The sequence below is a fragment of the Belonocnema kinseyi genome, chromosome 2 (genome assembly GCF_010883055.1).
Source record: "Belonocnema kinseyi isolate 2016_QV_RU_SX_M_011 chromosome 2, B_treatae_v1, whole genome shotgun sequence".
NCBI lineage: Eukaryota > Metazoa > Arthropoda > Insecta > Hymenoptera > Cynipidae > Belonocnema > Belonocnema kinseyi.
The window spans coordinates 38,403,389-38,418,863 of NC_046658.1; the positions used below are offsets into that span (position 1 = coordinate 38,403,389).

General features: G+C 32.8%; 2 protein-coding genes across 2 annotated transcripts in view; both read right to left on the bottom strand.

Moving 5' to 3' along the window:
- Positions 1–2,060: 2,060 nt before the first annotated feature.
- Positions 2,061–2,588, bottom strand: LOC117182641. The gene has a single exon (XM_033375742.1). It carries the CDS (start codon positions 2,586–2,588, stop codon positions 2,061–2,063), a length of 528 nt encoding a protein of 175 aa, XP_033231633.1.
- Positions 2,589–9,850: 7,262 nt separating this feature from the next.
- The window catches only part of LOC117167210 (serine/threonine-protein kinase PAK mbt), a 44,128-nt gene continuing 38,503 nt past the window's right edge, over positions 9,851–15,475 (bottom strand). The window contains exon 6 of the mRNA XM_033351962.1: positions 9,851–12,317. Within this exon, the coding sequence (XP_033207853.1) occupies positions 12,156–12,317 (162 nt within the window). The 3' untranslated portion in view covers positions 9,851–12,155. The remainder of the gene's footprint in view (positions 12,318–15,475) is intronic.

The following is a 15,475-nucleotide window of genomic DNA, read 5'->3' on the forward strand; positions in this document are numbered from 1 at the left end:
CGGGGGGGGGGCTTTATCCCCCTAAGCCCCCTTCCCTTGGCTACGTCGCTGATACTTATACACTATTTTGGAGTTGAATTAAAAAATTACCTCATTCCATTTACGAGATACGTTAGATTGAGTCCAATTTTAAACATGTAAAAAAGTTAGATATCTGAAATAATCGAAACCCGTAGTATCTCAAATATTATATTTAAGGCTGTTAACTTTAAAATGTTAAAAATGTATTTCTAAATTTAAATCTGAAATCTTCGCGCTGGATATTGTATTTGCCCCGCGCTTCGCGCTCAATAATTTTTTTACCTCGCGCTACCCGCTCGGGGGGGGGGGGGTGTAAACCTTTTAACTTGAATTTCCAATTTCAATTTCATTTTTAGTTTAGAAAGTGAATCAAATTTACCTGCAAATTAAAGCTGTCATAAAAGTTTTAAAAAGGAGGAAAAATTTGGAAAATTTGGAATGAAAATTCATAAAAAATAAAGAAAAACGACTGGCACCAAAATCTTTTTCTTCGTTTTTATAGTTCTCCTTTATCATGTATAAACTTTAATTAAATATTAAAAAATAACTTACCTAAGTTGCTGGAAAGAATTTTGTGTTGGTTTTATTAAAAAGTTTCAATACTTGCAAATGAAGAGTGGATTGAAGCTACTATGACGTTAGTTCAACTGTTTAATAGAAGCTTTTAAACTTCAAAGCTTTCATATAAACATTTTTAAAATTAAATTGAATATTTCAAATTAAAGCTTTCTAAAATTAACCAAATCTAAACTTTTATCTAAATAAAAAAATGTTTCCATTTTTAAACTTCAAAATCAAATTACTTTAAAGATACGTTCAAAATACAAACTAATTTTGAATGGGAAATTTTTTATTCGAAAAATGTTCCAAAAAGTTCTACATTCCAAGCTCAGTTAAAAAAATTTCAATTAAAAAATTGAATAAATTCTTTAATGTTTAGTGGTATCAATTTTAGAATTTTTAACTTACACGGTAACTGCTAAATGCTCCACTTTTCTCTATTATAAGTTTAAATTTTGCAATTAAAATTGAAGTGGTGAATTTCAAAAAGTATAATTTACATTTTAGAAATTGTTATTTTCTAAACGATTATCAGTACTGAAAGTAATCAAAATTGTTAAGGGTTTAGGTGCAAAAAAGTGTTATTGATAAAACACTTGGCGACTAATTTTGTTTTAGATTTAGATGAATCTCGGATTTGTTTAAGTTTCAAGTTTCTTATGTATAGATTAAAATTTTTTTTAATATTTCCCATGTAAAACTGCTTTTTATTTCGAACTTTATTTTAGAATAATTAAGTTTTGAGATTTTGGAACTGAAATTTTTTCCATTTTGAATGGTAAGAATGAAGGTGAATTTATTTTTTTTATTTTACAAAAATGTGTCTGCTCAATTTTTATGTTAAATCGTACATTTTTAATTTAATAAATATTTAGATTTCTAAAAGTACAGAAGCTTTTACTCTAAAATATTTAATTTAATTTTCAATTTTAATTAGTTAAATTTTAATCGTTTCTTGAAATTCAGAATTTTTCCATTTAAAATTATTGAATTTTAAATCCTTTTAATTAGAAGTAGTACAATTTTCATCCATTTGAATTTTAAATGATTTATTTTTGAAAATTCCAATCAGAAAATATTCCATCCTTAAGGTTTTTAAATTGTCCTGTATTGCAATTTAAATCTGGATCATTTAATGTAAACGAGCTGAATATCAACTTCTTTCTAAAGAAATTGCTATAATTTAAACATTTCAGTTTGATACTATGAATTTTTTTCAATTTCAAATTATCCAACTTTAAACGAATCTGTTCAAAAATAGTACGCATACTATAGTAATACTATAGTAATAATACATATAATAACTGTTTTTTTATGACACGTGATCCCTTCTGAAAAATATTTGCTGGGCCTAAAAAGGACCTTCTTGTTTTGACATGTTTGACGAATAAGAATGTTCCGTCGTAAAGCACATTTGGTGGCCCTAAAAAGGGTCATTTGGTTTTTCATTATGTGATTGTCGTTATTAAGGAATGAATTCAGTGCATCCTGGTATACGAACGCATTTTTTGCGCAAGTGCCTCGATGTCAGGAGTGTAAGTTGTCACTGCAAGCCGCATTACATCATTTAAATTTCCGTCAGTAATGCTCGATCTGGTCTTAGATTTTATATTGTTCATTAAAGAAAACATGGATTCGCAACGGCAAGTATTTCCATTTATAGATAACAGTGTCTGGAAGGCGGTGATCAGATTTAGATATTCCGAAAATTCCAGGTGCCTCCAAAAATCTTCACATCTCGTTCCAGCCGACGAAGCAGTAGATAAGCTATTTATCTCTCTGACAGCCTTGTTCTCATCGATCTGAAAGAGCTTCGATATTTGAGCACACAATTCTGCCATATACGGCACTTCCAAGTCCATTAGCGGGTTCGTTAAATAATTGCCAATGGGCTTGATAATGTCAAAATCTTGAAACCTTTCTTCAAAATTTTTTTTTAATTCTTTTAGAATTTTAAGATATCGATCTTCAACTTCAGGAGATAGCATTATGCTTTGCTGTTCCATAGCATATTGAAAATTTTTTAACTCTTCTTAGGTGAATGCCCTGCGTTGGATAATGCTAATCCACCTGTCAATTTTCTTTTTGAACTGGTCAATCTATTGTTATTGCCAAGAAATGGCAAGTCTAAGACCCCTGCTGAATCATACAACTCGTCGCAGTGTTCGTCGCGAGATTCTAGAAAGGCTATTATTTCTAGAAAAAGTTTAAAAAATCTAAACACGACTTCACCAGCGCTCAACCACCTTACGTCGTTATGTAACAATAAATCCGCGAATTCGACTGAAGCATTCTCAAGCAAAAGCTTAAACATTCGGTGCTGTAATGCACGCGCGCGAATTGAATTTATCACTTTTTTCACTACTTCAAACACGGCTTTTATATTTAAAGTTTTCCCGCATAATACTTCTTGGCGTATTATGCAATGGAAAGATAAAAAACGTGAAAAGTCTGGGTCACGTAAACATTGTCCAGTGAATCCTGTAATTTTTCCTGTAATTTACGGAGCACCGTCCGTCGTTACCGCGAACAGTTTCTCGAGTGGCACTTAGTGTGCTAGGATTAAATTTTTTAGCGAAAGATAAACATCTAATCCAGTTGTTTTCCCCGTCAATGGAATCAGCTCTAGCAGCTCTTCCTGAACATTGCCATTTTCAAGTACAAAGCGAATCATCACAATTACCAACTGAGCAGTATCAGACTTATCTGTCGATTCGTCCAACTGAATTGAAAAAAAAACACATTTTTGAGATCAATATTTAGTTATTCGTGGACGTTATCTGTCATAACATTCACTCTTCTCGTAACTGTAGCAGGAGAGAGATGCGTGTTTTGCACAATGTTCACAAATTCTCTTGGGTTATCCTCATCTGGAAACTACTAAGTAGCTGCTTGAATAATGACATTTTTTGATAAAATCACCTTCTGTGAAAGGTTGAGAATATTCAGCTTGCAGTTGTTGTAACTGTTCTGCGTGCAGTGCACTTCCCAAGGGATGCGTATGATCAACTTCAGTGTGGCATGTATCAAAATGTCTTTTCAGATTTCGCTTCTGATTCATTGAAATCTTTTTTCTACTAAGCAGGCAGTAACATGTTTCTTGATCAATTCCAATCTGAAATATCTCTTCTTCCCACTCGTTTGAAAAACTATAAGTTCTTCCTCGTTTCTCAGTCTTCTTTAATCTTTTTTCCGGGATTCCCGCCCTGGTACTATCTTCAAAAACTGAGGATAACGAAAACTTTTCAAAATTAACCGTGGTCTCGTAGGGTAGTTGACTAGTTATCGAAATAGAACTGCACTTCGGAAATGACACTGCCAGACTGAATTCTCTCGCAAAATAGTTTACTGCAGTACCTTCAAAGTTAGATATCCTTTATCTTGTCATCTTGGGTCTCAAGATATGGCACGACTCAGATTTGAAGTGCTTGATAGCTTAAAGAGTTAAGTAGAAAGTCTCTTTTCGAAAGTTGAAGACAAGAAAAATTATAGCAGAGCTGCTGATAAGCGGATTATGCGTACCCCGTTGTATCCAGGTGCTTTTCTTTCAGTTTGAGTTAAAATAAGAAATGAAGTATGCGAGTTTCGAAAGTGTCCTCAAACTAACTCGGGTTGAAAAATGTAAAACCAGGAAAAGTGCTTAAATGTTTGTTAATTTATATTGGTTATAATTTATTAACAAAAAAAGAATTATAAAGCATAATTTAAATTTCAGTTGGAACAATATTTATTAGTGAAATAAAAATTTCGCAGCATATTTCGTTCATTTTGACGTTCAGAACTTCAGATACATGGTAGAAAACAGGATTCGAAGTAACAAAAAAGAAACTGGTTCTTCCCATTTTTCTCAAAAACAGGTCATTTTAGAAAAAATATGATTATGACTGAAAATTATGCTGGATCAATGAAACAAATTTCATAACTTACGAATGCCTTAGCATTGAACGGTTTCCCGTTGGGTACAAATTTAAAAAAAAAATTTTGACCGAATAGAAAAACTTTTTCATGTTTAAATAATGCTTGCGAAAAAAGGAAGTACTGCTGTGCTGAACAAATGGTAAATAATTTGTAGAGCTTTCAGACATAAGTAACATTCACCAATTTTTCATTAATTCAGAGATAATATTTTTTATTTTATTTTGACTCTGTACATGCGCATGATATTAATCTACTTATTGGAAATTTTATATCCGTTTCAAGGGGCCGAAAAGGGAATCTTAAAGTGCTAAGGCGTTTTGAATTCAAACAATTTGTTTTTATCTTCGATCCATCCTACTGAAAGTAAAAATATTTTTATAATTTTCATGTTTTACATTCGAAAAATCTTTAATTTTGAAATTCAAAACTTGACTTTTGGTCATTTGGTCATTGAGTCATAAATCTATTGAAATGTATGAATCCTTAATTTTTTAAACTTTCAATTAAAAATTCTTTAATTTTGATGATTTAATATCAAATTTTCTTCTTCTTAAAACAGTTAGTATTGAAAACTTGACTTTTGATTTCCGAAATCATCGAAAGCATCAAAATTTAGCAATTTTAATTTATGATTCTTCAAAACTCCAGAGATTTCATTTGTACTTGTTCAAAATTTAAATTGTCAATCTTTTAAATTAAAGAGTTTTTAATTTTGAGAGTTTAGAATTACAAATTAGGTAAGTTTTTAGTTTCAAAATTAAAAAGTCTATAATTTTCATAACTTTTGTTTGAAATTTCTTAAATTTGGAATTTTTAGAACTTATAACTTTGACTCATCTTAGAATAATTAAAATATAAGTATTTCAGTATAACATCTTCAATATTAGACAGTTGACGATTGTAACTTTTTCACACTACATATCGTTCATTTGTTATTATTTTAAAATTCAAGAGTTTTTGGTTTTGAGAATTTGCAATAAAAATCCTGTAATTTAGGTTACTTACTTTCAAAATTTTTTCTTTTTGGAAGTTTTAAAATTGAAAATTGCAATTATTATCACTAGAAACATTCTGTTATCTGTATTCAAATGTTAATTTCTGTCTTTATTTCTAGTTCTTGCTGGCATAAAATCTTATATTAAAATGAAAGATACAAGTTACTGAAAGTCAATAAAATTAAATTTAACTTAAAAATAAATTGAAGGGGAGGTAGCTATTTTAATATTTATTTTAATGTATGATTAGTTATTCTGTTTAATAGCACTTTCAATAAAAACGCTCGTTTCATTTTGATAATTACTCCTAATAATAATTATATACAATAATAACAATAATGATTATTCTTTTTAAATAGTATTAAATAAAATTGTACTCACTGATTAAATTAAATTAAATGAAAACAAAAATTAATTGAAATTGTTCCCGTGCAATAGGACCAAAATCGTTTACAATAAATATATATATGTAGAAAGAAATCTGCTTTAGAATACAAAATACTTGTCACTGAAATCTCTCCTTTAAATTTTATTTACAAAAATTAATTTTAATTTTAATATGCTCACCTACTATTTAAATTGAATTTTTATAGTTCAAGTAAAGTAATATTTGAGTAGTAGAATTTGACAATTGTCCATTTAAATTTTTCTTATTCTTATTATTTTATTTAAGAAATAATGAAATATGCCACATTTTTGTCTAAAAATATTTCTATTTTCTTTAATTATTATAATACTTGCAATAAAATATAGTAATTGCTTAATTCTCCACCTTTCAAGCATCATATTAATTTTTCTGAACAATCTTGTAACTACCCGTTAGTCACTAAGTATTGATAGACAATACAGTCATATTGTATTTATAGCTTATTTCAATAAATACTTATTAAAGAAATTTGAACAATATCATCTAAACATTTTATTATTATTATATATTGTTTTCATTGTGTGAAATATATAAATATTATTAAATAAAACGCTGGTATATTTTTTCTAATTACATTTCATTTTTGGGGAGGATAATGTCTTCCAAGCCCGGCGCGGCGGAAGGTATAATCACCGTGAAGGGCTAGGAACCAGTCGAACGACAAGATTTATTAGGGCCAGTTTCACCTAGTCTTTTGACTGTGAATGTTGCATGAAAAAATGTAACTTATGGATTTTCCATTATTTTGTATTGTCAAAATTTGAATTTTTGATTTATCAAGAAAATTCAAAAAGTTTTTATGATAATCCTCTAGAGCATTTAGAAATCAAACTTTGTCTTCTCTTGCCATTTTTTCATATTTTCCGTTAATTGTCCTAAAAGGTACATTTTCGTGTTTTTTTTTTAATTTTGTAAATGCCATCTCTAATAATTTTTGAAAAAAGTGGTCTCAACAATATTCAAAATGCGCTCACTTTTTGAATTTTACATCCAAAATAGCTGGCTAACGAACTTGACCTTTAGTTTAGGACATTAAAAGAGTGTACCAGAGGCCAATCTAATAGAATGATTTTTTCAAAAGTTATCGTGCTGACAGGCAGACCGACACGTTCGTAAAAACCTATTTTTCGTATTCAGGGGGTCTGAAAACGTGGACATTTGACAAAAACTGGGGGGGGGGGGGGGAGGTCAAATTTTACACAAATCTAATACCTTCTCTGATGAGAATGTAAAAATGATTTATATTCACTTTTATTGATACATACGTAAGCTTTAAGATTATATTTATATAAACCGAAGGGCCTATGACAAAGCCACCGAACGTGTCCTCGGGTTGCGGATAGTGGGTCCCTGTACCAATGGCTTCTGCTGAATATGGTTACAAAAATAAATAGGCAGTCGCAGACAATTGTCCTGGGGTGGTCCCGAAGGAATTAAGCCTCAAGCGGAGGTGTGAAAACCGTGCCGAAAGCTGAATGGCACCTGGGTGAAGTGTCTTGAACGGTGACCTTGGGATACCGGGCGACTTCTCAAAGTACGCAACCTTATCCTTGCATGCGGGGCTCTGCAAGGATGGATGAACCCCTTTCCCTAGCTTCTCGAGGGAACAACAATGATAACACCCAATATAGTTGTAGTAAGTGCAGTTCAAAACCACAGAACGCGCATGGCTCCCGACAATGGGTCGGCCAACAATGCCGACCACTCTAGAGCTGGAGGAGCACCTGAACGGGGTTACATGGCACGGCTGCATGCTCTGTGGTGCGAGAAACACCCGGAGCTATCGCACTTTTTGCAGCAACGTCTGCGAAACCATGTTGAACTACTCCCAAAAAGGGGCTATGCAAGCGAAACGCCTAGTCTACCACAGCTAGAACAAGCCGGCAACAGAGAAAGAGAGGCGACACTAAGATCAACCGCGAGCAGGCATCCAATAGAGAAAGAGCGATGCTTTATGACCCGGAGAAACATCAACACCAAGGTTTCTCTCAAGCTTAAAGATCTGGCTGAAATGGATGAGAAAGAAATGAGAAAGACTTTCGTGAACAGCTCCTCGATAAGAGAATGCACGGTATCTTCCACAGAAATGAGGAGGATCAGTCAATGTCGTGTGCGCTAACATTTGCTTTCCTTAAATAGCCCGGATTGAAGTCTGGTACGGAGAGTTTCATTTTGGCATGCCAAGACGGTGTCATTTCCACCTTAACATACCGTCGCCACATTTTGAGCCAAGACATTCCCGATGATAGCTGCAGGGCGTGCCATGCCCACCCCGAGCATTTAGCTCACATACTATCTAGTTGTCCAAATCATGCGGGAACGACCTACATCCAAAGGCACAATGTGGCACTAAGAGTGCTTTATTACCATCTCTGTCACTCTTACGGCATTAACCTTAAAATCGCTCCTCTAAATGCTCCTAGGGAAATCGAGTAAATCGTCGAGAATGGGAAGTGCCGCATATACTGGAACTTTATATTCTCCACAATTGTTTCTGTTGCACACTAGATGCCAGGCATGGTTTTTCTTGACTTCGAGAAGCGAACCATGTTCGTTATCGAATTTTCGGCACCAGCTGACAAAAACATCATAGCCAAGGAAAATGAAAAGAAAGAGAGGTATAGAGACCTTATAAGGGAGTTGCAACGATTGTACCCGGAATATTCTGTTAAACTAATCGTCCTTGTCATCGGCGCTCTTGGAGGTGCCAAGCTTTCACTCCTTAGTAGCCGGAAAAGCATCCCTGCGTGTCAACAATATGCTACAACACTTGCGGGAAAAATGTAGAAGGCGGTAGTCCTTGGATCACTCAGTGTTCAGACTGTAACCACCTGTCTCACGGTCGTGAGACGTAGTTGTGGCTGAAATTTTACCGCGATTTCGCTGGGAGCGGGTGCAAATTTTCAGATTAGCACCCACTCCCGGCGAATTTCCACCCTGCGGGTTATCCCTGGTATATCCTTGAGACTACCTAAAGATAAATGGGATCAAATGGAATATCCCTGTATATCCCATTGCTGTAAGGGAATTTATTATTTGTGCAAAAAACGTAGCTGCTATTAGTTATTTAATCAATTCTTTTAAAGAAACTGAAATGCCTGTAGAAAACTGAAATACGCTTAATAGTATATCATCTGGAATTTTAATTTTTCCTACATTGTTGAATTTTTTTAGGTAAAATGTTACATTTTCCATGAGTATCTGCATTCTCTGAAAATATTAGTTTTCCTTATTTCTAATGATAGATGGTAGGGTGATATAAAATCAGACTCAGGGTATGCGTGATTACTGTTCTTTTTTTTTTCTTTTTCCATTGTGAAATACAAAAATCTGTTATCGGCTGAAGGTTATAGTTGAATGGGTCAATAGGGCCAAATGCCTTATTCTTGCAATAAAATTAAAGTACGTGATAATGCTTCCCAAATAACATTTTTATCAACGCACTAACACAGAGAAGCCACTTTTAAATCAGTTCAGGGATAATACAATTAGAAATTTGCAATTTTAAAAATATTACTGGAACCTCCATATCAAATCCAAATATGCTTTCTTTATTTTCGTAAAGATTCTTATAAAATAATGAATAATTGAAGGAAAACCAATATTTTAAGAATCATTGTATGCTTTTTTTAACAGGTACGAAAGTACAATCTGTTACCGCAGACAAATTTTGGTAAAGCTGGAAACGCGAATCTTTTAATATATTCTATAAATATAACTTATGAGTCCCTCATCACACTTAGTGATAATGGCCCCAGGTTCACCTACATATTGTATTCTTTTTATTAAAATGCGTCATACATACATTTTTCCTGAAGTGGACAGTCCTCTAAGATTTGATAAAATCACTGAAAAATGTATGTAGTACTCTGACTTTGGAAATTGTCATAAGGAAAATGAAATAAACCCACACAATGTGTTATTTTTCTTTTACAAAAACCATTTATTTATATTCAATCAAGCTTTCTGTCAACACTTTCGTGATTTTTGCCTAAAAGCGCCAAAACGGCAGCAGATAATTCATTTTTTTGATTTGCAGACATTTCAATTTGCGACGAAATTATAAATTGAATCTTCACTTTCGCTTTAGATAAATATAAGAAGTATTACATTGCTCATATTTTTTCTTTTTCGATAATCTGCATAACTTCTCTGTTGCATTGAATATATCACATAATCAGTGGTATTATAGTACACAACTTTGAATCTGTTTTTAAGAACAGACAAATTACATGAGAGTTTTGGAAAAATGTTTTCAAAAAATTTAACATCTGCTGACAGTCCAGTCATCACGTATTATATGGATTACATATGTTCCCCATGATTTTGTTGCCTAATATAATTATTTTACCATAAAAAGGCCTTACCGTGTGGAAATAATTCCACACAAAACTACAAAAAAAAAGTTTCCTAGCTATAATAGGTCCCGATATATAACTACACAAAATTTTCCCTTTTTTCGATTTTTCGTGGAAAAATGGTACTTTTCATTTTATTCAAATGGCCGTATTGCTGTACAACTCACATCAAAATTGTCCGCAGATAAATGGAAGCAGACTCGATTTCCCACAAATAAAAAAAAAATTTTTTAGCTCTCTTTTAATGCATCCCAAGATAAAAATTAAAATCGTTTCGGAGTAAAAAAGGAGCGTATAAAATTGTATACAATAATAAACGAAAACCTAAATGTGCTTTCTTTTCTTGTATCTTAGGTTGCACTAGCATGGAGCTACTCTTTAAAAACTGCAATTATAGTGAAATCTGGGAAAACGGGTCAATTTGCGAGGGTCATAACTTTGGACATGTTAGGACGTTCTCCTAAGATTTCAAAGTGTCCCGCAAACTTGAGTATTTTCTTATGAAAATAGGAGATAAGAAAAGAAATGCATAGGGACTTTTGTAATCGAATCACCCGTTCTTCCGACATGAATGCTAGACTATGCAATTGATTCAACAAGGAGTATTATTTATATTATTATCGCATTTACAGCTTCATTTCGAATACAAGATATCTTGACACACTTTAACATTACTTAAAAAAAGAAAATGCACATGTAAATGCGAGCACTTTATGTACCCTGCAGATTTCTACTATATGAATTTCATCTTCGGTGTATTTTCTGGACGCTAAAAGCATATGCCAGCCGTCACGAACTGTCTTTTCGGTTGCATAAAATAGATACCAACAAATTTGGCAAAAAATGGATATTTACACTGGATCTTCCTAGGATGCTGACCAGATGTATATGAGTTGCCTACCAATTGACACATGTCTAATTTAATATTAACACCAAAAATACGCGTGACATATTAGAGTTTGGACGATTTAAACTGCCTTTGGTGGATAGTGATTGTTGAGGTATATATCAAATCTAACTGTTACTTGTGTTAGACTTTAACAGATCGAACGTGACTTCTCTCAAAATTACATTCGTACCAATAACTGCGCTAGTATACATTCTATAAGTATTTTCCCGAAAACGGGACTAAAAATAAATCATGTTAAGACGTCAAATCGCAGATAAGGTCAATTGAACTTAGAATTTTAGTATTTACAGTATTCATTCAGTTTTTTAAAGGCACGTTGGAATGAATATGATCCATCTAACTATTATATACTTAGGATATACAAATAAATTTTCAACATTTCAAACTTTCCCGAAGAGTTCCAAACCAGAACATACTTCCGAAGAACAGTGTCGGGTGGCAAATAATTAAATTAGTAAAACGAACTACCCAACTTTCTCAACAAAAAAAAAAAAATACTGTTGGATTTGTCGCGATTACACATAAATAAGTAGAGTCGAGGATCCTATGACACTGTTCAAAAAATTGTAAATAAAAGGCACACAAATACAAAGTACTCGGAAAAGTCAGAAGTCTTCCCTGTCTTGTAAAATATTATAAAACTTAAAAATGAAATCAAACCACACTGGAATGTATCTCTAAATGAGTGTGTCAGTGAATAACCATTCAAAATAGATAATTATACAGAAAAATATGTATAAACGCTTGAAAACTTAAAGAACTTTCGTAAAAAATGATCTTTTCTACCAAAATGATTAATTTTTTACTCACCGATGCATTCACATTAATTACAAAAAATCTTAAGACTAATAAATGTTTGTTTCGTCACGCTATATTTTACAGTTGAGCTGACGAACTTTCAGAATGTCCATGATTAATTTTGAACTTGAAATTAACTTTTGTTATAACTTTTTACCACAGGCACGTCAGCAGTTTGTGTGTCTAGCCCCTCTCATCAACGGTATTAGAATGCTCGGGCTTTGAGCTTGCCTAAGGAACGGATGCTCCAATAATTGTGTCGCTGTAGCTCTTTGCGCAGGGTCTCGAACAAGCATTTTCTCAAGGAACCCTTGAAGTCGCGGGCTCACCTAAATGATAAAAAAGGCAAATTAATGTCAAAATTCTTTTACGTTACTATGGCTTTTGCTTATAACTCCCGAGTGATGGTCCTTTATGTTATGGCATTTTGCCTTACCTTTATTCCATTTTTTCCTAACTTATCCCTCCTCTTTTACTTTTTTGCATTCATTCTTATCCATTTTATCTCCTTATATCATTTGATATATTCTATTAAAATAGAGCATATTATACTATTTTCATAAGACCTTTTAAAGGTCACATCTATCTATGTTCTATCGTATCCGCTGCTAAATCAAATACAATCATTAAAATTATGGCAAATAACATACATCGTCCTTAGTCCTTTTTTCAAATTTCCTTTTTTTCCCTATTCTCGCAAAACTTCCCATTTCTCCCCCTTTCTCTTTAAATATACTATATGTATTTGAAAAAAAATTGCTCCTTTGACACCTACAGAATTATTTTATTCAGAACTAGAATATGCTACCACGAGTAGTGAAAGCTCTTTTTTACTGATGGAATTGTCTATTATAATTAATTCAACTTTTTTGAATTTGACGAAATTCAAACTAAACTATTTAGAAATATTTTTTCGATGAATCTATACAAATTAAATACTTTTGGTTTAATTCGTATGTTTGTTTGTTATGTTTTGATTACTTTTCGATTATACCAACGTTCAAACGAGAATTACAAGATAGAGCTGATCTTCATGACGTTTTGCAATTGAACAAAAATTGAATAAGTTCTACAATTTGAACAATATAGCTTATGTTTTTAATATTAAACAATATAAATCCAGGAACGTGAACGGGCATTTGGCGCACGTTTATTTTATTTAAATACTTTATGTGACTGAGACATTTAATTTATATTCACGGAATTTGAAACGATTTCTACATATTTTTATGGATTTTTATGATTTCTTAACATTTGAAGGCATATGAAGGATAACAAAATTGCAAAGATTTTAAAGATTTAAAGTTATTTCAAAAGATTACAAACGATTTTAAGAGATTTCACTTTAAAATATTTTATAACTGTTAATATATAAAAAACTGTTATGCATGTTAAATGCTTTTGTATTTAATATTAGAAAATAAAGATCAAGAGATTTCCTTTTACAATTTGGTAAGATTCTTAATATATAAAAAAATGTAATGATGCACTTTTAGAGAGTTTTTTTCTAAACATTGAAAAATAAAAATCCCAGGACGTGAACACGTAGTTCACGCGCGTACATTCAGTGCTGGTTGAAAATATTTTTGGCGCTCAAACTTGAACTATTTTTTATTTGAGTTTGCGTGCATTGAAGAGTATTGTTTTTAATTTATATTTAAAACATTAATCAATGTAAGTATGAAATAACAAGTCTTGAGATGAAATATTAAATTCCACTTATAAGCATCACGATCTGGCCTCAGAATTTTTCGCACGCCCAGATGATAGCACAAGAGTTTGCGGCAAGCTTGCCTAAACCTTGCGATGCAAGGTCCGGAAGCTTGCATTGCAAGGTTTAGGTAAGCTTCCCGCAAATAAGATAATGTCCGCCATGCGGCAATATTGCGAGGAAAGATTGAGGGACCATTGCCATGGGAATCTTCCCACAAGCTTGCCTGCAATATTGAGGGAACATTAGAGGATGATTCGTGGGCAAGTTTTATTACAAATTTCTTTTTTTAAGTACCATACATCGTACGTTTTTGTAGACACGTAAGACGGCATTCTAGGAGAAGATTAAAAAACTACTGCGTAGCCCTAGGTGCCATGCAAAACTAATGCGCAATGTATCAAGTTCAAGATTTACAGGCAATGTTTCCTCAACCTTGCTTCGCAATATTGCCACACGACGGACATTTAGGCAAGCTTGCAGCAAACGCTTGTGCTATCTGAGACGAGTATACACGTCTCAGTTTTCCCATAGAATAATAAACGTACGGGTGTCATATTCTTATGTGTTGGTACTCGTAAAGACCAAAATTATGCACAAAAATTCTTCAGTCTGCTTTCCGTTTTCCCTAACTAGGATAAAACTGGGGAAATCGAAGGTCTTGATCATGTTATACAGACTTACCCTACGATATAAATCTCTGAGTATTCTCAAGCGAAATGGCCTGCCCATTTGAGTCTATAAGCAGAGTCGATTTAAATGATTTAGTCTATGAAATAGTCTGAGAGATTTAGGTCCTTTTCAAGGTCCTTTTAGTGGTTCTTATAAGAGTGGTGCGACGGTATTATAATCTTCCTTTTGTATTCGTCACGTACCGGGCGGGCAAAGTTATTTACAGCAGTTGGCCATCGCTAACCCGACTCTCCCTTTTTAAATTTCTCTTCAAACTATTAACACTTTCTTTTTTAATTGATGAATTTTCTCATTATACATATTTATAATTATAACTTATATACTAATACACAATTTTCTAGTTTAATTCGAAAATGTTGTCTTTTTTGGCTTATCTCATTCCATTTACGAGAAACGTTGTATTAATTCCAATTTTAAGAATTTAAAAAAAAGTTAGATATCTGAAATCATCCAAACCCGTACATTCCGAATTATTATGTTTGAGGCTGTTAACTATGAAATTTAAAAAATCCACTTCTAAATTTTAATTCGAAACATTCACAAAGGACCCTAGAGTGTTGGCTACTCTATTGATATATTGCCTCTCTGCTCATTATTTATGATCGAATTCTTATTTCAATTTTAGCCTCTCTATTTGTTATTTATGATTGTATTTCTATTTCACTTTCGGAAAGGACATTTTAAAGCCTTTAAAACATTTAAAAGAGCTACCTGGACCTTTAAATATATCTACCTGAGTGCCTGCGGAGACTGTCTCTGAACTTCGCTGACCCCAGAGAATCTTTAGAATTTGCTCAGAGATTTCTATCGGTAGGGTATACGGCAAAAAATAACAACAATTCTATATCCCACGCAGTTTTGCGCTCTGAATCTAAATTTGGCCACTAAATTTTTCGGACTTGTAGCATTTCTTCCCTAGATGCAAAAAGTAGGTAAAAGCCTAGGGATATTCTGGTCACACAGGCCATAGCAAAAATTTGTCTACCGAAAGAAATCTCTGAGTTTTCTTTAGCGAAATAGCTTGGCCCATTTGAGTCTATAAACAAAGTCGATTTGAAACAAAATAGTCTCGGAGATAGTTTG